The following is a 24060-nucleotide window of genomic DNA, read 5'->3' as shown; positions in this document are numbered from 1 at the left end:
AGTAGATTCAAAGAGCATCTTTTTTTTTTTTTTTTGGAGACAGTCTTGCTCTGTCGTCCGAGTCCAGGCTGGAGTGCAGTGGCGCAAGCTCGGCTCACTGCAGCCTCTGCCTCCCGGGTTCAAGCAGTGCTCCTGCCTCAGCCTCCCAAGTAGCTGGAACTACAAGGCGCACCACCTCGCCCAGCTAATTTTTGTATTTTTTTAGTAGAGACGGGGGTTTCACCATGTTGACCAGGATGATCTCGATCTCTTGACCTCATGATCCACCCGCCTCAGCCTCCCAAACTGCTGGGATTACAGATGTGAGCCACCATGCCCCGCCTTTTTTTTTTTTTTTTTTTTTTTAAATGGTGTTTTGCTCGTTTCCCTGGCTGGAGAGTGCAGTGTCGCGATCTCAGCTTACTGCAACCTCTGCCCCCCAGGTTCAAGGAATTCTCTGCCTCAGCCTCCGAGTAGCTGGGATTACAGCCGACCACCATCACGTCCGGCTAATTGTTTTTTTTTTTTTTTTTTTTTTTTTTTTTTTTTTTTTAGTAGAGACAGGGTTTCACTATCTTGGCCAGGCTGGTCTTGAACTCCTGACCTCATAATCCACCCATCTTGGCCTCTCAAAGTGCCGGGATTATAGGTGTAATCCACTGCATCCAGTTTAGAGCCAGGGTTTGTACCCCGGCAATGTGGCTCCAGAATCTGTATTCTTAGCCACAGTATAATTCTATGACTTCAAATTATGTAACTTCTCTTTCCTGTTTACTTCTTCGTAAAATGAGGATAATAGTATCTAACATACAGGGTTGTTGTGAAAAGTTAGTGAGTTAAAATATGTGCTATACTGCTTAGAATCATAGATGAAAAATAGTAATAAGCACTCAATAAATGTCAGCTATTACATTAGCATTAAGGCAGTGAACTCATGCATATCTATGAATTTATATATTACAAGGTAGAAATACTATGGTGATTATTTCTGCCTTTCCAATTTTATCTTTTTAAATTACTTCGTAAGAGGAAAAACGAGCTAAACCAAGTTGAATGGTAAGCAGGAGTTTATTGGTAAGCTAATGGGTTCTTTTTGAAATAAAGCAGTTTTTAACCTGCCCCCCCCTCCTTTTTTTTTGGAGACAGGATTTTTGTTGGTTGCCCGGGCTGGAATGCAGTGGTGCGATCTTGGCTCACTCAACCTCCTCTGTCTTCCCGGCTCAAGCGATCTTCCCACCTCAGCCTCCGGAGTAGCTGGGTATACAGGCACCCGTCACTGTGCCTGTGTAATTTTTGCATGTTTTTGTAGAGATGGGGGTTTTGCCATGTTGCCTAGGCTAGTCTCGAACTTCTAAGCTCAATGGATCTGCCTGCCTTGGCCTCCCAGAGTGGTGAGATTATAGGCATGAGCTACTCTGCCTTGCCCTCCTATTTTTTTTTTTTTTTTTTTTTTGTTGTTGTTAAAGGAATATTCAGGAATCATTACTAAAGGTGCAAAGTATTATATATTGTCTGAATGTAAAAATTGTACAGCCTCATTTATACCTTTATGCTTTTGAAGACCTCAGTTAATTATGGCAATGTTTTGAAGAAATAGCTCAATCTTTTGAAATGTTTTCCTTACGTGCTCTCTTGTTCCTTTGTGTCAATAACTGCTGTTGTTGAAGGTCTGGTATTCAAAACATTTCGTTAGAAGCAACCTTAATGTGTTGATGTAGAACAAATATATAGCATTCTGTATGATATGGCAGGGTAGTGGCAATAGAATGTTGATGAGAACATAGCAAAATTCCTGTCTTTTTTTGTATATTCTCAAAACTTTAGGAACAGATGAAATAAATTTGTAGTTTCTAGTTACAATTTCAGACTACAGATAAGAGCATGTAGCTGCTTGAAGGAGAAAAACAAATTGTCAAGGCAACAGGTTCTGCATTTCTCAGTGGACAAGATCTCTTCTCAGCTTTATTATTTTTCCTTCAGAGAAGAAGGAACCTTTTGTTCCAAGGCCTGATGTTGAAATGTTAGCAAAATATTATGTTAATCAAGCCAAGAATCTTACGCATTTGTGAACCAAGAGTAAGATTTCACAAAGGTTCATTTAGAGCGTTAAAAGAGACTTGTGCAGTTATTCTTGCATTTTCAGGCTTACACAAAAATAGGCTTCTGGAAAGCAAAGAGCTCCATGTGTAGAGGTTTAATGGTTTATTTATTTCTGTCAGTTAAGTCTGCTGCGCAAGATGCTGGGGGTAGAACAGCAAGTAAAATACTGCTCTCCTTTATGGAGCTTATATTTTGGAGAGATTGACAGAATGCAGACTGTCAATTGTGAGTGTTATGTGCAAAAAACGAAAGTAAAACAGGGTAAGAGGACAGCGAGTGATGTGTGTGGGTAGGTAACTGTGATTTTATTAGTTGGAGTTGGTTATCCATCTGCATGATTTTGGTGCGTGAACTATGAGTGTTGGCCTTTGACAGGAACGTGTAGTAAAATTTGGGATGAATGACGTAAAGACCTCTGAATGAAAATAATGAAGTGGAAAAAAAAAAAAAAAACCTGTTTGTAGGCCGGGCACAGTGGCTCACGCCTGTAATCCCAGCACTTTGGGAGGCAGGTGGATCACTTGAGGTCAGGGGTTCAAGACCAGCTTGACCAACATGGTGAACTCTTGTCTGTACTAAAAATCCAAAATTAGCTGGGTGTGGTGGGGCACACCTATGATCCTAGTTACTTGGGAGGCTGAGGCAGGAGAATCGCTTGAATCTTTGAGGCAGAGGTTGTAGTGAGCCGAGATTGCACCATTGCACTCCAGCTTGGGCAACAAGAGTGAAATTCTGTCTCAAAAAAAAAAAACAACAAAAAAAATTTATTTATCATGAACTATCTAAAAGATGAGAGGTAATGAAATATTTAACATAATTTAAATGCAACAGTTTTAAGGAGCCTTTTTTGGAAAAACTGGCATTTCTTCATCTTAAACTATTTTATTTTTTTAATTTTTATAGATTTAGGGGGTACAGTTTTGGGTATATAGCATAGTGGTGGTCTGACTTTTTAGTGTAACCATCACTTGAATACTGTACATTGTACTCATTCGGTAATTTCTCATCCTTCACCCTCCTCCCACCCCCACTTGAAGTATTTTATATATATATGTATATGTGTGTGTGTGTGTGTGTGTGTATATACACACATATATACGTATACACACACACACACATATATATATCCTTCCATGTATTTTGTGATGAGAGTCAGTAAAGGTTACAAAATACTTTAAAAAGCTTTAGTTTATTTCACAGTGCTGTTCTTTGAGTTATAGGTGACACTGTTAACTGCAAGTAAACTGAGGGTTTAGTTTTTCAGCAGTACTGGTGGATAAATTAAACTTGAATCTGAGTCTCTGTGTTTTTAAGGGGATGTATTTGTAAGTAAGTTGATTTGTGGCTGCCTATGTTACAGAGAGGACCCCTCACAATATGACGATAAAACCAGTGGCTAACTACTATACTTTATTGATTTTACTTGTTCATGTCTCAAGGAAGAAGGTTATCAAAGATGGTATAAAATGTGGTTATTTAGTACAATATGAGGTATACAAATGGAGGATATAGCTTTAATTTTTTTCGTAAACTACTTTAATATATGTAATATGTAATAAAAGTTGTTGTATTTACAGACCAAAATAAGTTTCAGGCTGGTGAGAAAATTTGAAGAAATTATTCAAAATTATTCTTGCCATTTAAGTTTTAGGGCAGTGTTGTAGCATGAGAACGAATGGTTGATTATAAAACTTATAAATTCCACGTGTATTTTTTTGAGATGGAGTCTTGCTCTGTAGCCCAGGCTAGAGTGCAGTGGCTTGATCTTGGCTCATTGCAACCTCTGCTTCCTGGGTTCAAGCGATTCTCCTGTCTCAGCCTCCCAAGTAGCTGGGATTACAGGGGCTTGCTACCACATCTGGCTAATTTTTGCATTTTTAGTAGAGATGGGATTTCACCATGTTGGCCAGGCTGGTCTTGAACTTCTGACCTTAGGTGATCTGCCTGCCTCTGCCTCCCAAAGTATTGAGATTACAGGTGTGAGCCACTGCACCCAGCCTAAAATGACTTTTTAAAGGGCATTTACCAGCATATAACTGGCAGCATGGCATTTTGTCTTAATGTGGAATTGTCATGAAAATAAGTGCTGACTGCTATTTTTTTTTCTTTTGAGATGAGGACTTGCTCTGTCACCAGGCTGGAGTACAGTGATCTGGGCTCACTGAAACCTCCACCTCCCGGATTCAAACTCTTCTCCTGCCTCAGCCTCCCAAGTAGCTGGGACTATAGGCATGCGCCACCACGCCCAGCTAATTTTTGTATATTTAGTAGAGGCGGAGTTTCACCATGTTGGCCAGGATGGTCTGGATCTCTTGACCTCTGATAAGTCTGCCCGCCTCAGCCTCCCAAAATAATGAGATTACAGGTGTGAACCACCATGCCTGGCCCTGACTGCTGTTTATATACTTTTATCAATTTGGGCATGAAGAATATTACTGTACATCGTAGTTCTTGAACTTTTCTTAACATTATGTTAAGTAATGGGAGGGTAATTATGAGAGGGATAACATTTTGTTTCATTGTAATTTAAAGATAGTGGTCTTATTATATGCGGCTATCAGCATTTTATTGGCACATCATTTTGAGGAAAAGAATATTCAGGGCAGATTGCTAACCAGACTTACCCTACAGTTTCAGTTGCTCTTTGCTTCCTGTTTTCAGCAGTTGCCTAGAGCTGTTGGAGCAGCTGTTTTCCTTTCTTTGAGGGAGGGTGATGGTAGTGGTGAAGGGAACTGCATGTTTTGCCTGTGAAAAAAATGTTTTTTTGCTCTGCTGCCCAGGCTGGAGTACAGTGGTGTTATCTCCTGATACCAAGTGATCCACTCACTTTAGCCTCCCAAAGTTCTGGGATTACAAGTGTAAGCCACTGCCACTGGCTGAAAAACAGTTTTATTGAGGCATAATTCGTATACCATAAGTTGCACATAGAGTACATAATTTTTTTTGAGACAGAGTTTCGCTTTTGTTCCTCAGACTGGAATGTAATGGCCTGATCTCAGGTCACCGCAACCTCTCTCCCCCGTGTTCAAGCGATTCTCCTGCCTCAGCCTCCTGAGTAGCTGGGATTACAGGCAGGCACCACCACGACCAGCTAATTTTGTATTTTTAGTAGAGATGGGGTTTCTCCATGTTGGTCTCCCTGGTCCCGGACTCCCGACCTCAGGTCTCCCAAAGTGTTGGGATTAAAGGCGTGAGCCACTGCACCTGGCCTATAAAAAGTTTTAACATATATACATGTTAAATATATGTATGTCATATATATGTTAACTATATATGTGATATATATTTAACATGTATATATGTATATGTTATATATGTTTATATATATTTAACTTGTATATGTTAGATACACATACACACCCACACGCCCCATGAAATCCTCACCATAATGGAAGATACTGAACGTATCACCCCTTTTCCCCAGAAGTTTTCCTGGGCTCCTTTGTAATAATATCTCCTCCTCTCTTTCTCTACTTGACCTTCCTACCCCAGGGAACCACTGATCTGTTTTCTGTCATAGTAGTCTGTGTTTTCTAGGATTTTATATATATGATATCATACACTATGCACTCCTTTTGTCTCCTTTCACTCAGTGTAATTATTATAAATTTTTTAATGTTTTGCATATAAATACTTTATATTGCATAGTACTGTTACATTGTACAGATGTACCATAATTTTTTTATCCATTCACTTGTTGATAACATTTGGGTTGTTTGTAGTTTCTGGCCGTTACAAAAGTGCTATGAACATATGTGTATAAGTTTTCTGACCATTACAAAGCTGCTATGAACATTTGTGTGTAAGTTTTCCTTTTTTTTTTTTTTTGAGACAAGGTCTCTGTTGCCCAGGCTGGAGTGCAGTGGTACGAAATGATCTTGGCTCATTGTAGCCTCAACCTCTTGGGCCCAGGTGATCCTCCCATACCAGCCTCCTAAGTTGCTGGAACCACAGACTTGTGTCACCATTCCCAGCTAATTTTTCAATTTCTGTAAAGATCATGTTTTGCCATGTTGCCCAGGCTGCTCTTGAACTCTCAACCTCTGGTGACCCGCCCGCCTTGGCCTCCAAAGTGCTTGGATTACAGGCGTGAGCTACCATGCCTGACCTGAATAAATTATTTTTTAAAAAGCCACAGAGGTTGTTTATATAAAAAAGACTTGACCTGGACAACATAGTGAGACCCTATCTGTACACAAATTAAAAAACAATTAGCTGGATATTGTGGTGAGTACCTGTAGTTTTGGCTGTTCCGGAGTCTGAAGTGGAAGGATCACTTGAGCCCAGGAGTTCAGGGTTGCAGTGAGCTATGACGATGTCACTGCCCTCCAGCCTGGGCAATAGGGAGACCCCGTTTCAGAAGAAGGGAGAGAGGAAGGGAGGTATATTATTCATGTCATATGTCATATATGATAGCATTTTCAAGATGGGAAGTAACTTAGGCTCCAAATGATTTCACAAATAATGCTGGGTTTTTTTTGTTTGTTTGTTTGTTGTTTATTATTTTTTTAGATGGAGTCTGGCTCTGTTGCCGGACTGGAATGCCGTGGCATGATCTCGGCCCACTGCAGCCTCCACCTCCTGGGTTCAAGCGATTCCCCTGCCAAGTAGCTGGGTCTACAGGTGTCCGCCACCATGCCTGGCTAATTTTTTGTGTTTTTTAGTGGAGACGGGGTTTCACCATGTTGACTAGGATGGTCTTGATCTCCTGACCTTGTGATCCACTCACCTCGGCCTCCTAAAGTGCTGGGATTACAGCACTTGAGCCACCAGGCGTGGCCATAATGCTATTTTTATAAAATGTTAATACACTTCTTAACTCTTAAGAGGATATTTTTCATTCTTATTTGAAGCTACTTACTAATGAAAACTTCAGAAACAGAAGTGAAACCTAGTAATAGTCTAATGTTAGAGTAGTTAAAGATACTTAAGCTGCCCACCTCATTTTAGATGTTTATCCTAATTAGATGAACTTTTTTTTTTCTTTGTATGGAGTCTCCCTCTGTTGCCTAGGCCATAGTGCAGTGGCACGATGATCTCGGCTCACTGCGACCTCACAGGTTCAAGTAACCCTCCTGCCTCAACCCTGCTAGCAGCTGGGGATTACAGGCATGCACCAGCATGCCCAGCTAATTTTTGTATTTTTGGTAGAGACAGGGTTTTGCTATCTTGGCCAGGCTGGTCTCAAACTCCTGACCCAGGTGATCCACCTGCTTCAGCCTCCCAAAGTGCTGGGATTACAGGTGTGAGCCACTGTGCCTGGCCTAGATGAAATGTTTTAGTTTATTCCTTCTTTTTGTTCATAGTCTCTATTGCCAGCTGAAAAATAATTACAGAAAAATATAAAAGCATGAAATAAATAGAAATCAAATATTTATTGCTTGTATTTGTGCCACCATCGACGAACTTAGTATGTTGATCAAAATGTATTTTTTTATTTTTTAAAGGGATGGCATTTTTTTCTTTTCCAAATGTTAACAGTAAAACCAGTTGGAAGAGAATGGTTTTAGCAGCTTAAAAAAAAATTAGAAATGAAGTTTTGCCATTAAAAGTTATTTATAACAATGGGAGAAGAAAAGACAAGTTGTTTCATGTTATAGATCTACCCGTAACCCAAAAGTCTAATACTTCCTTACCAAGAAAGCTGGAGGTTCAACATGAGTAAAACATTTATGAAAACCTAGATGGAGGGGCTGGGCGCGGTGGCTCACGCCTGTAATCCCAGCACGTTGGGAGGCCAAGGCGGGTGGATCACGAGGTCAAGAGATCGAGACCATCCTGGTCAACATGGTGAAACCCCATCTCTACTAAAAATACAAAAAATCAGCTGGGCATGGTGGTGCATGCCTGTAATCCCAGCCTCAGGAGGCTGAGGCAGGAGAATTGCCTGAACCCAGGAGGCGGAGGTTGCGGTGAGCCGAGATCGCGCCATTGCACTCAAGCCTGGGTAACAAGAGCAAAACTCCCATCTCAAAAAAAAAAAAAAAAAAAGAAAAGCTAGATGGAGGCTGGCGGGTGGCTCACGCCTGTAATCCTGGCACTTTGGAAGGCTGAGGTGAACAGATTGCTTGAGCCCAGGAGTTTTGAGACCACCCTGGGCAATATTTTTTGTAGACAACTCGCCTCTACAAAAAATACAAAAAAATGAGCCAGGCGTGATGGCACTCGCCTGTGGTCCTAGCTACTAGGGAAGCTGAGGTGGGAAGATGACTTGAACCTGGGATTCAGTGAGCAGAGATCATGCCACTGCGACCCTGTTGCAAAAACAACCCAAAAACCTAGATGGGACAGTGTCCCTTCCAGCCCAAGTGCCACCAGACACAGCACAAGAGACTAAAAACTCAGTGGTGGGAGGCTGGGCATGCAATGTTTGGGAGTATAAGCGTCCCTCTTCTGACTGAGGGATTTGGGGAGTAGGGTAAACAAAACCAACTTGGAAAAGAATTGAGGAAGAAAACCAACAGTTGCCTTCTGCAAGGGTGGGGACAGGGAAAGAAGTAGGGCCAGGGCCAGGAGCATTTTACATCACTAACCTAACTTGGGAAGTTATCAGCTTAAGGCCATCTTCAGCTGACCTTAAGAGGAAAACCAGGTGACTGATGGGAGAATCCATAGGAGGGAGAGGGGGAAATGGAATGTGGCTGGTAGGAGGTAATAGCCCCTTCCTATCTGGGCACAGGAAGGCAACTTAGAGATCACCAACCTGCCCCCACCTAGCTACTCATTCTGCTCAGCATTACCTGGTATAGGGCCACTCTCTGCCCCAAGGGAGTGGGGGACCCCAAGCCTGGGGCCTCTTTTGAGGCCACATTACCCTCTGCCCCCTTGGCCTGGGGCTCCTGGCTCTCAGGGGTGGCAACAGTTTTCCCTTCCTGGGCAGTGCCCTTGTTGCTGCAGGCACCTTGCTCCTGCTCTTCCTCTGTGGCTGAGAGGCAGAAGAATTGTTGCATCCTCCTTCCAATTTTTGTGGAAGGGCAGGCTGCTGAATTTGAAAGACTTCTTGAGACAGAACTTCTTAGCGGAGACCGCCCCCTTTGCTTCTGCACCCAGGATAGGGGATGCTGGCGGGATGGCATTGCCTGTGGCCCTGGCTGCCTTATGTGTTCTGTTCATGGAAGGTGACTCTCCTTCACTTGTGGGAGATAAGTCTCCATTGCTTTTCACATGGCCATTGTCCTGTCCATTGGCCTTTGCAGAGGAAGTACCTGTTGCAGCCCTGGCACTTCCTGAGCAGCCTTGGAGTTCTGGCTGCCCATGATGGGGGTCTGCTGGGGGGCAGCCAGTAGCCAACCCAGGTTAGCACATTAGGGGTTGTACAGTGGAGTTGGCTGGGCAGGGAGAGGGGTGGGACTGACGTCTCACCGGGATGAGGAATCAAGCCGTACCCGGCTCCAACCCAGTAGTTGTACCTATTGCTGCTTCTCTGCACACCAGAATCTGTTGATCAGAATTTAAAATTTGCCTGCTACACGTGTTTTAAAAACATACATCAACTGAAAATTATATGTATTGACAAACTATGCTGTTCTGTGGTTTTAATGCCTTTTTTAGAATCTAGGATTGGAGTTACTAATTACTGGCAGTCATGTTTAATTATTTGGAAGTATATAGTACCTTTCCTGATGGAAATTACCATATGAAATTCTTTCTCTTTTTTTTTTTGAGGCAGAGTTTTGCTCTTGTTGCCCAGTCTGGAGTTCAGTGGTGCAATCTCGGCTCACTGCAACTTCCGCCTCCCGGGTTCAAGCTATTATCTTGCCTCAGCCTCCCTAGTAACTGGGATTACAGGCGCCTGCCACCACACCCCACTAATTTTTTGTATTTTTAGTAGAGATGGGATTTCACTGTTGGCCAGGCTTGTCTTGAACTCCTGACCTCAGGTGATCCACCCGCCATGGCCTCCCAAAGTGCTAGGATTACAGATGTGAGCCACTGCGCCGGGCTCTGAAATTATTTTTGTAACTCTACATTGTTGAGAAGTGTCAGTATAATTTTCAGCATATTTACTGTATTCAGTATGTTTTAATAGGCAATTATTAGGCGTTTGCAAGCTGGAGTTTTTCTGATATTTTAAAAAATCTGTCAGATGTCAGTATACAGATGCCAATATTAAGTTACTAAATTACTGCTTTTCTTTTCTAGAATACAAAATACAGTTGAAATAAAATGTCAACCTCCTGGAGTGATCGGTTACAGAATGCAGCAGATATGCCTGCTAACATGGATAAGCATGCCCTGAAAAAGTATCGTCGAGAAGCCTATCATCGGTAAGTATTTTGTCTATTTAATCCTCAAAACAGCTCTATGAAGTGGGTACTTTATTTTACAGATGATGAAATTAATGTACAGAGAGGTTAAGTACCCCAGATCATACGGCTAGGTCATGGTTCAAATCTAGTTCTAAGTCAAGACTTTCCTTTTTTTTTTAAAGACTTTTCACTAGTAGTACAACATACTGCTTCGTATATCTACTAATAAAAGTCTTTGGGGCCGGGCGCGGTGGCTCAGCCTGTAATCCCAGCACTTTGGGAGGCCGAGACGGATGGATCACGAGGTCAAAAGATCGAGACCATCCTGGTCAACATGGTGAAACCCCGTCTCTACTAAAAATACAAAAAATTTGTTGGGCATGGTGGCGCGTGCCTGTAATCCCAGCTACGCAGGAGGCTGAGGCAGGAGAATTGCCTGAACCCAGGAGGCGGAGGTTGCGGTGAGCCAAGATCGCGCCATTGCACTCCAGCCTGGGTAACAAGAGTGAAACTCCGTCTCAAAAAAAAAAAAAAAAAAAAAAAGTCTTTAAGAGAAAAATGTTTTTGGCTGCTAGAAAATTGCACCTAAGTTAATAGGAATTTTTTTTTTCTTTTTTTGTGGGGGTGCTGGGCAGAGTCTTGCTCTGTTGAGTGGCGTTATCTCGGCTAACTGCAACGTTCACCTCTCAGGCTCAAGCGATTCTTGTCTCTCAGCCTTCCAGGCAGCTGAGACTACAGGTGTAGGCCACTGCACCCAGCCAATTTTTATATTTTTTTGTTTTCTTTTTTGAGACAGAGTCTTACTCTGTCGCCCAGGCTGAAGTGCAGTCATGCAATCTTGGCTCACTGCAACCTCCTCCTCCTGGGTTCAAGCAATTCTCATGCCTCAACCTCCCCAGTAGCTGGGATTACAGACATGGCCACCATACTTCACTACTTTTTGTAGTTTTGGTAGAGACAGGGTTTTGCTATGTTGGCTAGGCTGGTCTTGAACTCCTGGCCTCAAGTGATCTCCCCACCTCAGCCTCCCAAAGTGCTGGGATTATAGGCTTGAACCACCAGACCATGCCAAGAATGAAACTTCGTTTTTGTTTTTTTTGAGATGGAATCTGGCTCTGTCGCCTAGGCTAGAGTCCAGTGGTGCAATCTCAGCTCACTGCAACCTCCACCTCCTGGGTTCAAGCGATTCTCCTGCCTCAGTCTCTTAAATAGCTGTGATTACAGGTGCCTGCCATCATGTCTGGCCAATTTTTTGTATTTTTAGTAGAGACAGGGTTTTACCATGTTAGCCAGGCTGGTCTCAAACTCCTGACCTCAGGTAATTCACCTGCCCTGGCCTCCCAGAGTGCTAGGATTATAGGTATGAGCCACTGCACCTGGCCCAAGTATGAATTTTTTTTTTTGAGACAGAGTTATGCTTTTGTTGCCCATGCTGGAGTGCAATGGCATGATCTCGGCTCATTGCAACCTCCGCCTGCTGGATTCAGGTGATTCTCCTGCTCAGCCTCCTGAATAGCTGGAATTACAAGAGGCTGTAATAGCAGGAGGCTGAGCATGTGCCACCACGCCTGGCTAAGTTTGTATTTTTAGTAGAGATGGGATTTCTCCATGTTGGTCAGGCTGGTCTTGAACTCTTAACCTCATGTGATCTGCTCACCTCAGCCTCCCAAAGTGCTGGGATTGCAGGGGTGAGCCACTGTGCCCAGCTTGAAATTCTTAATTGGTATTTACCACAAACTGACTCTAATTTTTAAACAGAATTTTAAAATCGTGTCTGTAGACTACTGTGTTAAATTGAATGTAGGTAACTCTGGGTATTAATAAAGTTTCCTTTTTTTTGATTTTAGACCATAATATTTTCTCTAAATCACTTTTTCTTTAAAAGTGTAGGCCAGGCACAGTGGCTCACATCTGCAGTCCCAGCACTTTAGGAGACCAAAGCAGTAGGATTGCTTGAGCCCAGGAGTTCAAGACCAGCCTGGGAGATATGATGAGACTTCATCTCTACAAATTTTTTTTTTTTTTTTTTTTTTTTGAGACAGAGTCTTGTTTTGTTGTCAAGTCTGGAGTGCAGTAGCTCAATCTCAGCTCACTGTAACCTCTGCCTCCTGGGTTCAAGCAATTCTCCTGCCTCAGCTTTCTGAGCAGCTGGGAGTACAGGCGTGGGCCACTGTACCCAATTAACATTTTTTGAAATGGAGTGTCACTCTGTCGTCAGACTGAAGTGTAGTAGTGTGATCTCAGCTCACTGCAACCTCTGCCTCCAGGGTTTAAGCAATTCTCATGCCTCAGCCTCCTGAGTAGCTGGGATTACAGGCATGGCCACCACACCCAGCTAATTTTTGTGCTTTTAGTAGAGATGGAGTTTCGCCAAGTTGGCCAGGCTGGTCTTAAAACTCCTGGTCTCAAGTGATCCACCTGCCTTGGCCTCCCAGAGTGCTGGGATTGCAGGTATGAACCACTGTGTGCGCTTCCCAAATTTTTTTAAATAAATTTTTTTTAAAAGTTAAAATTGTATTTAATTTTTTTTTCTTGTTTGAGACAGAGTCTTTGCTCTTGTTGCCCAGGCTGGAGTACAATGGGGCAATCTTGGCTCATTGCAACCTTCACCTCCCAGGTTTAAGCAATTCTTCTGCCTCAGCCTCCTAAGTAGCTGGGATTGCAGTTGCACACCACCACGCCCAGCTAACTTTTTTATTTTTAGGAGAGACGGGGTTTCACCATGTTGCTCAGGCTGGTCTTGAACTGGCCTCAAGTGAGCCACCTGCCTTGGCCTCCCAAAGTGCTGGGATTATAGCCATGAGCCGAGCCCAAACTAAATTGTATTTTCTTTTTACTTAACTATTTTTATAGATTCAATTAAACATTTGCATCTATTTAAATCTTAAGTAGCTAGGTACTCAGAAATAGATAATGTATTTAGTAATTATTTATTTTTAAGCAGAAATTAGAAATTTACACCTAAAGTGAATTTATGGGGTAGAAAAATCTGGGCCCTAGTAGAACCATCTTTGCCTCCTACACTAGGAAAGTCAGAATTAGGTAACATTTTGTTGTTTCAATAAATACTAATATTTTGAAAAACATAGTTACTTGTTATTGAGTGTATCAGAAGTTCATTATTATACCAGTAGTTATTTTTTTAAGTAGGCTGGTGATTTTTGCCTCATGGTAGGTCACTGTCTGGCATTTCTAGGTGTTAGGATGCTGTTATTTCTTAGACTCTGAACAAGTGAAAACATTAAAGGTTCCTGTCGAGTGGGTACTAATGATTCTATTTTGTGTGTGAGATATGTTGCTAGATATGGCATGTTAAATTATAAAACAGAACGTTTTATGTGTGTTTATGTAATATAATGTACATTTGTAGATTATATAGAATTGTTATATAGAATCGTTCTATACTTTCTCTTCAATTATTTGCTTGGTATTTATGCTGTATTTATTAACATTAGGTTAGGATGTAATGTTTTTAGCAGCGGAAATGAGGGCTGGTAAAAATCATTTAGTAAACATCGAAGTTGTATTTTATATATGTGATAGGCTGGGCATGGTGGCTCACGCCATGGAGCTTAGGAGTTTGAGACCAGCCTGGGCAACATGGCGAAATCTCGTTTCTACAAAAAAACACAAAAATTAGCTGGGTGTGGTGGCTTACAATCTGTGGTCTCAGCTACCTGGGAGGCTGAGGTGGTATGATTACTTGAGCCCAAGGGGCAGACGCTGTAGTGAGCTGAGATCATGCCACGACCAGCCTGGGTGACAGAATGAGACCATGTTTCAGAAAAAAAAAAGTGTGTATGTATGTGTGTGTGTGTATTATAACCTGAATGTACTCCTGACTCTTAGAATGGTATTTCCTGGAAGATTTTAGATGGTTTCTGTGCCCTACATTCTTTCCTTTTTTTTTTTTTTTTTTTTTTTGAGACAGAGGTTTTGCTCTTGTCACCCAGGCTCGAGTGCAATGGCATGATCTCAACTGCAACCTCTGCCTCCCGGGCTCAAGCCATTCTCCTGCCTCAGCCTCCCAAATAGCTGGGATTATAGGTGCCCACCACCATGCCTAGCTTATTTTTGTATTTTTAGTAGAGATGCGGTTTCATATTATTGGTCAGGCTGGTCGTGAACTCCTGACCTCAAGTGATCTGCCCGCCTTGGCCTTCCAAAGTGCTGGGATTACAGGCATGAGCCACTGTGCCTGGCACATTCTTTTGTATAGTAAGGTGTATGCACTGGAAACAATAGAAAAAATATTTTCAAGGGCTTGAAGTTTTAGGTCATCGAAAAAAAATTTTTTTATCTATGTTTATTTATTTAAAGAGGCAAGGTCTCATTCTGTTGCCCAGGCTGGAATGCAGTGGTGTGATCATAGCTCATGGTAACCTCAAACTCCTGGGCTTATGCAATCCTCCTGTCACAGCCTCCCCAGTAGCTGGGACTACAGGTGTGTACCACAGTGCTTGGTGATTTTTAAAAATTTGTTCTAGAGATAGGATCTCACTCTGTTGCCAGGCTAGTTTTGAACTCCTGACTGCAGGCAATCCTCCTGCCTTGGCCTCTAAAAGTGCTGGGATTACAGATGTGAGCCATCACACCCAGCCCGAAAAAAAATTTTAATGTAGAAAATTTGGGTTCTTGGACTCTTGCAAGTATTTGCTTTAAAATTATTATAATAGGCCGGGTGCGGAGGCTCGCGCCTATAATCCCAGCTCTTTGGGAGGTCAAGGCAGGTGAATCATGAGGTCAAGAGATCAAGACCATCCTGGTCAACATGGTGAAACCCCATCTCTACTAAAAATACAAAAATTAGCTGGGCATGGTGGCGCACACCTGTAGTCCCAGCTACCCGGGAGGCTGAGGCAGGAGAATTGCTTGAACCCAGGAGACGGAGGTTGCGGTGAGCTGAGATCACGCCATTGTACTCCAGCCTGGGTAACGAGTGAAACTCTGTCTCAAAAAAAAAATAATAATAATAATAATTATTATTGAGACAGAGTCTTCCTCTGTCATCTGGGCTGGAGTGCAGTGGTGTGATCATGGTTCACTATAGCCTTAAACTCCTGGGGTCAAGTGACCCTCCTGCTTCAGCCTCCCGAATACCTAGGACTGCAGGCCTGTACCACCACACTTGGCTAATTCTTGTATTTTTTTTGTAGAGACAAGGTCTTGCTATGTTGTCCAGGCTGACTCAAACTCTTGTTCTAAAGTGATCCTCCTGCCTTGGCTTTCCAAAGTGCTGGGATTACAGGTGTGAACCACCATTGTGCTTTTAGAACAATAAAAACATTATATATGTATATATCTTTTTAAACATTGACATGATATGGAATGTATAAATCAGGCCAATTAACATGTATTACTTCTTAACATTTATCATTTTGTGATGAGAACGTTTAAAATCTACTCCCTTTGCAATTTTGAGGTATACAATAGATTATTATTATCTGTACTCATCATTATATAATCATCAAACTTATATCTCCTGACAGTATTTGCTTTCATTAATTAAAAATTTTAAATAGAAACCATTTAGAAGAAATTTATTTTAGTGTTCTAGTTAGGTCAATTTGTAGAATATTCTGTTTCCAAGGCTTTTCATTAAAGACATTTATTTGAATTGGTTATTTGTCATTGGTTAAGGTAGGCTATACTGAACATTATCACAAAGTATACATTGTATGTGATGCTTTAGAAGAAGCTAAATATTCTTAGTTAAGTAAATAATATCCAACTTCCAGCTTTTCTCTTGCTTAATATCAGTCTTCTGAATTTTAGAGATGACAGTCATGTATCATTATTAAGAAACTGGCCTTCAGAATGTATGACTGTTGTTCCTCCTTCATTTCCTTATGGTGGTTTAGTTTCCTGTGCTGAGGATAGTCATCAGGCCAAACCTTTCAGTGGAATGTGTTTTGCTGTATGGTTAGAAGACAAGCTGAGCTGCTCAGATGTTGTAGTGACCTCAAAGAGGCAGCTTAGAAAATTATCTCTTAAATAGTTTTTGTTTAATACTAGAGTCTTTTAGTTATCACTGCAGATAAGAATTTATATTTACCAATCCAAGAATGGAACAATTAGGTTCTTCATTTGCTCTCTACATTGACTGTGCCCAGGATACAGAAGTCAGGTATTTAGTTTTACGTTTGTAAAGTTCTGATGATTACAATACAACAGAATTTCTGTAGGACAATGAATTGGCTTTTTTCTTTATGAACACAGCTTATGGATTTAGCAGTGGTTTTATCATACTGAACTGAAATTTGGTAAGTTACTAGGCTTGTGAATATTTGTTAACCAGTCTTTGACCTTATTTTAGAAGATCTTGGAATGATTTTCTCTTTAAAATTCTTTAAAGACTTTTGTATATTTATCTTAAATTATTTTAGAAGATCTTGGAATGATTTTTTTCTTTAAAATTCTTAAAAAAAATTTTTTTTTTTTTTTTTTAAATTTCACCATATTGGTTAGGCTGGTCTCGAACTCCCAATCTCAGGTGATCTGTCCGCCTTGGCCTCCCAAAGTGCTGGGGTTACAGGCATGAGCCACTGTGCCTGGCCTTCTCTTTAAAATTCTTTAAAGACTTTTGTATGTTTATCTTAAATTATCTATGTGAAGTTGTTTTTTTAGTTGCGGTTTAGGCTTCCAGCCGTATCAGTCTTTATTTAAATCTGCTGAATAATAGTTTCTTCTACAATCAAGGTAAATTTCTTATACATATTTAAGGAGTGAAAAGGAATTTGTGTATATGTAATTTTGTAGTACTTATAGCTTGGATCTAGAAATGTTTATGATGGGCCAGGCACAGTGGCTTACGCCTGTAATCCCAACACTTTGGGAGACCCAGGCGGGCGGAGCACAGAAGTTCAAGACCAGCCTGGGAAACATGGCAAAACCCCATCTCTATCAAAAATACAAAAATTAGCTGGGCATGTTGGTGTGAGCCTCTAGTCCTGTTTACTCGGAAGTCTAAGGTGGGAGGATTGCTTGAGCCTGGGAGGTCAAGGCTGCAGTGAGCCATGATTGTGCCACTGCACTCCAGCCTGGGCAACAGAGTGAAACAGTCTCAAAGACAAAAACAAAAAAAGGGAACTCGTTATGATTTTTTTTTTCTTTTTTTTTTTTTTTGAGACGGAGTTTCGCTCTTGTTACCCAGGCTGGAGTGCAATGGCGCGATCTCGGCTCACCGCAACCTCCGCCTCCTGGGTTCAGGCAATTCTCCTGCCTCAGCCTCCTGAGTAGCTGGGATTACAGGCACGCACCACCATGCCCAGCTATTTTTTTTGTATTTTTAGTAGAGACGGGGTTTCACCATGTTGACCAAGATGGTCTCGATCTCTTGACCTTGTGATCCACCCGCCTCGGCCTCCCAAAGTGCTGGGATTACAGGCTTGAGCCACCGCGCCTGGCCGATTTTTTTTTTTTTTCTTAAAACTCATATAAAAGCAGGCGTCAGGTTATATGCAGATAGAGACTGCCAAGTTGATCAATTTTAATTTCTTTCTCTTTTAATCACAGATATCATGAATGTGATTTAGCTTTTTATTTTGTTATTAATCAAGCTGAGTAAACTGTCATTTTAGTATTGGTTCAAATACTTGGTCTGGGTGCGGTGGCTCATACCTGTAATCCCAGCACTTTGGGAGACTGAGGTGGGTGGATCACGAGGTCAGTAGCTCAAGACTATCCTGGCCATCATGGTAAAACCCCGTCTCTACTAAAAATAACAAAAAAATTTAGTTGGGTGTGGTGGTGCACATCTGTAGTCCCAGCTACTTGGGAGGCTGAGGCAGGAGAATTGCTTAAACCCTGGAGGTGGAGGTTGCAGTGAGCCTAGATCGTGCCACTGCACTCCAACCTGGCAACAGAGCAAGACTCCATCTCAAAAAAAAAAAAAAAATCCATCTATCCGTAAGTGGATAATTGTTAAAATTTCAGTAGCCACTTTGTAAATTGAAAATTATGAGGAAAATACAGGTCCTCTGGAATGCTGAAGAGCCATGTTCCTTAAGTAATATACATATGGGGCCAGGCGCATGTTTCATACCTGTAATCCTAGCACTTTGGGAGGCTGAGGCGGGCAGATCGCCTGAGGTCAGGAGTTCCAGACCAGCCTGGCCAACATGGTGAAACCCCATCTCTACTGGGAATACAAAAATTAGCTGGGCATGGTGGCGGGTGCCTGTAATCCCAGCTACTTGGGAGGCTGAGGCAGGAGAATCGCTTGAACCCAGAAGACCCTGGGCAACAGAGTGAGACTTTGTCTCAAAAAATGTGTGTGTGTGTGTGTGTGTGTGTGTATGGAATATATCTTGTCAGAATAAGAAGAGTGAAGTAGAGCATCAAAACTGTGGCTGGGTGTGTAGCTTACACCTGTAATACTAGCACTTTGGGAGACCAATATGGGAAGATGACTTGAGGCCAGGAATTTGAGACCAGCTTGGGAACATAAGGAGACCCTGCCTCTACAAAAAGTAAAAAAATTAGCCAGCTATGTTGCTGTGCGCCTGTTGTCGTAGCTACTCGGGAGGCTGGGGCAGGAAGATCACATGAACTCCGGAGTGTGAGGTTGCAGTGAGTTTTGTTTGTGCCACTGCACTCTAGCCTGGTGACACAGCAAAACCCTGTCTCTAGAAACTAAAGAAAAAAGAAAAAAAAAAACTGCAGGTTAAAAAAAAATCATTCTAATGCTTTTACTCATGTTTCATGTTCTTAACCAATGACAAGTAAGAATTCAGGAATGGATAAGATTTTTTTCAGCTTATTTATTTTCCTCCCAAAATTATTTGTATGGAATTCTATTTAGCAGTAAAAAGTGAACTGTTGATACATGCAACAGCTTTGATATATCTCAAGAAAATTATGCTGAGTTAGTAAAGCCAATCTGAACAGGTTACACTCTTGTGTGGTTCCATTTCTGTAGCATTCTTTTTTTTTTTTTTTTGAGACGGAGTTTCGCTCTTGTTACCCAGGCTGGAGTGCAATGGCGCGATCTCGGCTCACCGCAACCTCCGCCTCCTGGGTTCAGGCAATTCTCCTGCCTCAGCCTCCTGAGTAGCTGGGATTACAGGCACGTGCCACCATGCCCAGCTAATTTTTTGTATTTTTAGTAGAGACGGGGTTTCACCATGTTGACCAGGATGGTCTCGATCTCTCGACCTTGTGATCCACCCGCCTCGGCCTCCCAAAGTGCCGGGATTACAGGCTTGAGCCACCGCGCCCGGCCGCATTCTTGAAATGACAATTACTGAGATTGAGAACAAATTAATGGTTGCTAGGGGATAGAGATTGGGATGGGTGGAGGGAGAAGGTGGGTGTACCTATAAAAGGGCAGCACAAGGAATACCTGATGAGGAAACTGTTCTGTATCTCAGCTCTAGTGATAGATATGTTAATCTACACATACACAGAGTGCATGTAAAACTGATGAAGTCTATAAGTTGTGAATTGTATCAATGTCAATTTCTTTGTTGTGTTATTGTGCTATATACACAAGGTTGGGGAACCCTGGGGGAAGGGTTCATGGAATCGCTGTATCATTTCTTACTCAAATGCATGTGAATCTATAATTTCTCCAAATTTAAAAGTTTAACTTAAAAAATTCTCTTGGGTAGGCAGGGCACTGTGGCTCATGCCTATAATCCCAGCACTTTGGGAGGCCAAGGCAGGTGGATCACTTGAGGCCGGGAATTTGAGACCAGCCTGACCAACATAGAGAAATCCTGTCTTTACTAAAAATACAAAATTAGCCCAATGTGGTAGCACATGCCAATAATCCCAGCTATTTGGGAAGCTGAGGCAGGAGAATCGCTTGAACCTGGGAGGTGGAGGTTGTGGTGTGAGCTGATATCATGCCATTGCACTCCAGCCTGGGCAACAAGAGTGAAACTCCGTCTCAAAAAAAAAAAAAAAAAAAAAAAAAATATCTTGGAAGTCTAAGGCAGGAGGATCACTTCAGGCCAAGAGTTTGAGATCGACCACCTTGGCAACATAGTAAGACCCTGTTTCTACAAAACAAAACAAAACAAAAGTGCTGCAAGTGGTAGTACGTACCTGTAATCCCAGCCACTGGGGATGCTGAGGCAGTGGATTTCTTTTTTTCCTTTTTTTTTTTTGAGATGGAGTTTTGCTCTTGTTTCGGCTAGAGTGCAATGGTGCAGTCTCGGCTCACTGTAACCTCCACCTTCCAAGTTCAAGTGATTCTCCTGCCTCAGCCTCCCAAGTAGCTGGGATTACAGGCATGCACCACCATGCCCAGCTAATTTTGTAATTTTAGTAGAGATGGGATTTCACCATTTTGGCCAGGCTGGTCTTGAACTCCTGACCTCAGGTGATCCACCCTGCCTCAGCCTCCCAAAGTGCTGGAATTAGAGGCGTGAGCCACTGCACCTGGCTGAGGCAGTTGGATTTCTTGAGCCCAGGAGTTTGAGGTTACAGTGAGCTGTGTACCATGCTACCACACTCTAGCTTGGGAAATAGAGCGAGCCTCCCCACCCCCAACCTTTTTTTTTTTTTTTTAAAGAGATGGAGTCTCACTCTGTTGCCCAGGCTGGAGTGCAGTGTCGTGATCTCATTTCACTGCAACCTCCGCCTCTTGGGTTCAAGCAATTATCCTGCCTCAGCCTCCCGAGTAGCTGGGACTACAGGTGCACGCTGCCATGCCTGGCTAATTTCTTTTGCATTTTAGTAGAGACAGGGTTTCACTGTGTTGCCCAGGCTGGTCTCGAACTCCTGAGCTCAGGCAATCCGCCTGCCTTTGTCTCCCAAAGTGCTAGGATTAGAGGCGTGAGCCACTGCTCCTGGCCTGACTCTGTCACTTAAAAAACAAAAACAAAATAAATTCTCACAGTGACACCTTTTCTTATGACACATGAATTCCTTTATAATGTGCGGTGATACCACTTTATGGTGTACAGAGTCTCTAAACTTTATTGTTCAAAATGATGTATTGAATCCTAAAGCATGCTCCCTTTGCTACTGTTCCCTCTATACTTCTTCCCAAAACGGCATATCTAACAGTAAAATTAAGAAGAAAAATGGTGGTATTGGTGGCATGGAAGAGAAAGAAGGAAAGCAGATCTAAGATTTATTGGACTAGTATAAGAAGAAGCTTAGGTTGAGGAAGTATTATTTATATTTACATTTAAATAGTATATATATTTCACATTAAAGGGCATGGCTTCTGTTATTAATTGTAATTTTTTTTTTTTGAGACGGAGTTTCGCTCTTGTTACCAAGGCTGGAGTGCAATGGTGTGATCTCGGCTCACTACAACCTCCGCCTCCTGGGTTCAAGCAATTCTCCTGCCTCAGCCTCCTGAGTAGCTGGGACTACAGGTGCGCGCCACTATGCCCAGCTAATTTTTGTATTTTTAGTAGAGATGGGGTTTCACCTTGTTGACCAGGATGGTCTCGATCTCTTGACCTCGTGATCCACCCACCTCGGCCTCCAAAAGTGCTGGGATTATAGGCGTGAGCCACCGCACCCGACATTAATTATAATTTCTAAGAGCGAGATTCATTCATGTTTTTTGTTTTTTTTTTTATCAGTAATTTGTTATTTTTTTTTGGGACGGAGTTTCGCTTTTGTTGTCCTGGCTGGAGTACAGTGGCGTGATCTTGGCTCACTGTAACCTCTGCCTTCCAGGTTCAAGCAATTCTCCTGCCTCAGCCTCCTGAGTAGCTGGGATTACAGGCATGCATCACTATATCTGGCTAATTTTGTATTTTTAGTAGAGACGGGGTTTCTCCATGTTCGTGAGGTTGGTCCCAACTTTGGGTGATCGCCCGCCTCAACCTCCTAAAGTGTTGGGAACACAGACAGGAGCCACCATGCTTGGCTGTAATTTGTTCTTTTTAGTTCCTGTGTGTCATTCTATTTTATCGGTATACTACAGTTTATTTCATCATTCATTTTCTATTGGTGGACATTTAGGTTATTTTTAATACTAAAATATTGTTTTTTAGAGACCTGGTCTCAGTCTGTTGCCCAGGATGGAGTACGGTGGCACAATCATAGCTCACTACAGCCTCAGCCTCCTCCTGCTCTCTAGTGATGCTCCCAATTCAGCCTTCCAAGTAGCTAGAACTACAGGAGCACAGCACCACACATAGCTTTTTTTTTAAAAAAAAATTTATAGAGATGGGGTCTCACTATGATGGCCAGGCTGGTCTGGAACTCCTGGCTTCAAACATTTCTCCTGTCTTGGACTCCCAAAGTGCTGGGACTTAAGCAAGAGCCACCATGCCTGGCTAATGTGAGTTTTTAATTATTTTTTTGATTAAAAATGTTTTTTAAGACAGTGTCACTCTGTCACCCAGGCTGGAGTACAGTGGTGCAATCTCAGTTCGGTGCAATCTCAGCTCGCTGCAACCTCCCAGGTTCAAGCAATCCTTGTGTCTCAGGCTCCTGAGTAGCTGGGATTACAGGCACTTGCCACCATACCCAGCTAATTTTTTTGTATTTTTAGTAGAGACAAGGTCTTACTATTTTGGCCAAGCTAGTCTTGAATTCCTGACCTCAACTGATCTGCCTGCCTTGGCCTCACAGAGTGCTGGGATTATAGGCGTGAGCCACTGCACCCAGTGCAGATTTCGGTTTTTTTAAGTTTTTAGTTATTATATATAAAGCAGCTATAGACTGAAAAAAATTTGATGAAGGACTTAGATCTGGACTATATAAAGAACTTTTAAAATGTAACAATATGAAAATAACCCAGTTAAGAAATGGTTAAAAGATTTAATAAAACATCACTACCAAAGAAAGATATATACTGATAGCATAAAAACACATTTTTTTTTGGAGATGGAGTCTCACTCTGTCACTCTGCCTGGAGTACAAAGGCATGATCTTGGCTCACTGCACCCTTCGCCTCCTGGTTCAAATGATTCTCCCCCTCAGCCTCCCAAATAGCTGGGATTACAGGCGCCTGCCACCACGTCTGGCTAATTTTCATATTTTTAGTAGAGATGAGGTTTCACCGTGTTAGGCAGGCTGGTCTCGAACTCATGATCTCGTGATCTGCCCGCCTTGGCCTCCCAAAGTGCTGGGATTACAGGTCTGAGCCACCATGCCCGCCCCAAATTTTCTTTTGTCATTGATTTATACTTTCATTTCATTGATTTTGCATGATTTTAGTCCTTTTAAATTTACTCTGGCTTGGTTTATGGGCTACTCTGTGGTCTATCTTCAATAATCTATATGCTTTCGACAAGAATGTGTATTCCACTGATGTTGAGTGGCATGTTCTAAAGATGTCTTTACCTTTATTTGTGGAGCATATTTTCACTGGATATGCATTTTTAAATGTATTGTAGAAATCATGAGTTCACAGCATTACGTCTAACTCTAGTCCATCCAACTAAATTTCCTTCTTGTTCACTCCCATTCCATTTTTGTATATCCCTTGTTCCACAGTGAAAGCTCTGGCTCGTGACATCATCAGCATATTTCACTTGCTTAATCTAAAATTGCTTCAGTTAATTAATTCATACCATAATAAACAAAGCTAAAAAGAGTTCAGGATTTGTTTGCTATTCTTCTACTTTCTTACCTTACCCTACCAAAGACTAAAGGCTTATAGTCAGATGTTGTGTTTTTTATTTACTTGGGTTAGTTCTTTCTTGCTTTTTTTCTCTACAGTGTGGTTAGGGTATTTGTATTCAGAATAATTAGGATCGTGTGTTGCTTTCAGTTAAGTGTTTTTTCTTTTTCATTCTTATTGATTTAATTTCTA

General features: G+C 42.0%; 1 protein-coding gene across 4 annotated transcripts in view; it reads left to right on the top strand.

The window, feature by feature from the left end:
* NT5C2 (5'-nucleotidase, cytosolic II) overlaps nucleotides 1-24060 on the top strand; it is a 177423-nt gene that overhangs the window by 71774 nt on the left and 81589 nt on the right. For all 4 annotated transcript variants that reach the window (XM_074382805.1, XM_039465015.2, XM_039465016.2 and 1 more), the window contains exon 2: nucleotides 10222-10346. In XM_074382805.1, coding sequence (XP_074238906.1) covers nucleotides 10246-10346 — 101 coding nt within the window. In that variant the 5' untranslated portion in view covers nucleotides 10222-10245. The remainder of the gene's footprint in view (nucleotides 1-10221; nucleotides 10347-24060) is intronic.

This window comes from Saimiri boliviensis, chromosome 12 (assembly GCF_048565385.1).
Source record: "Saimiri boliviensis isolate mSaiBol1 chromosome 12, mSaiBol1.pri, whole genome shotgun sequence".
Classification (NCBI taxonomy): domain Eukaryota; kingdom Metazoa; phylum Chordata; class Mammalia; order Primates; family Cebidae; genus Saimiri; species Saimiri boliviensis.
This window is presented reverse-complemented; position numbering and strand designations above follow the sequence as displayed.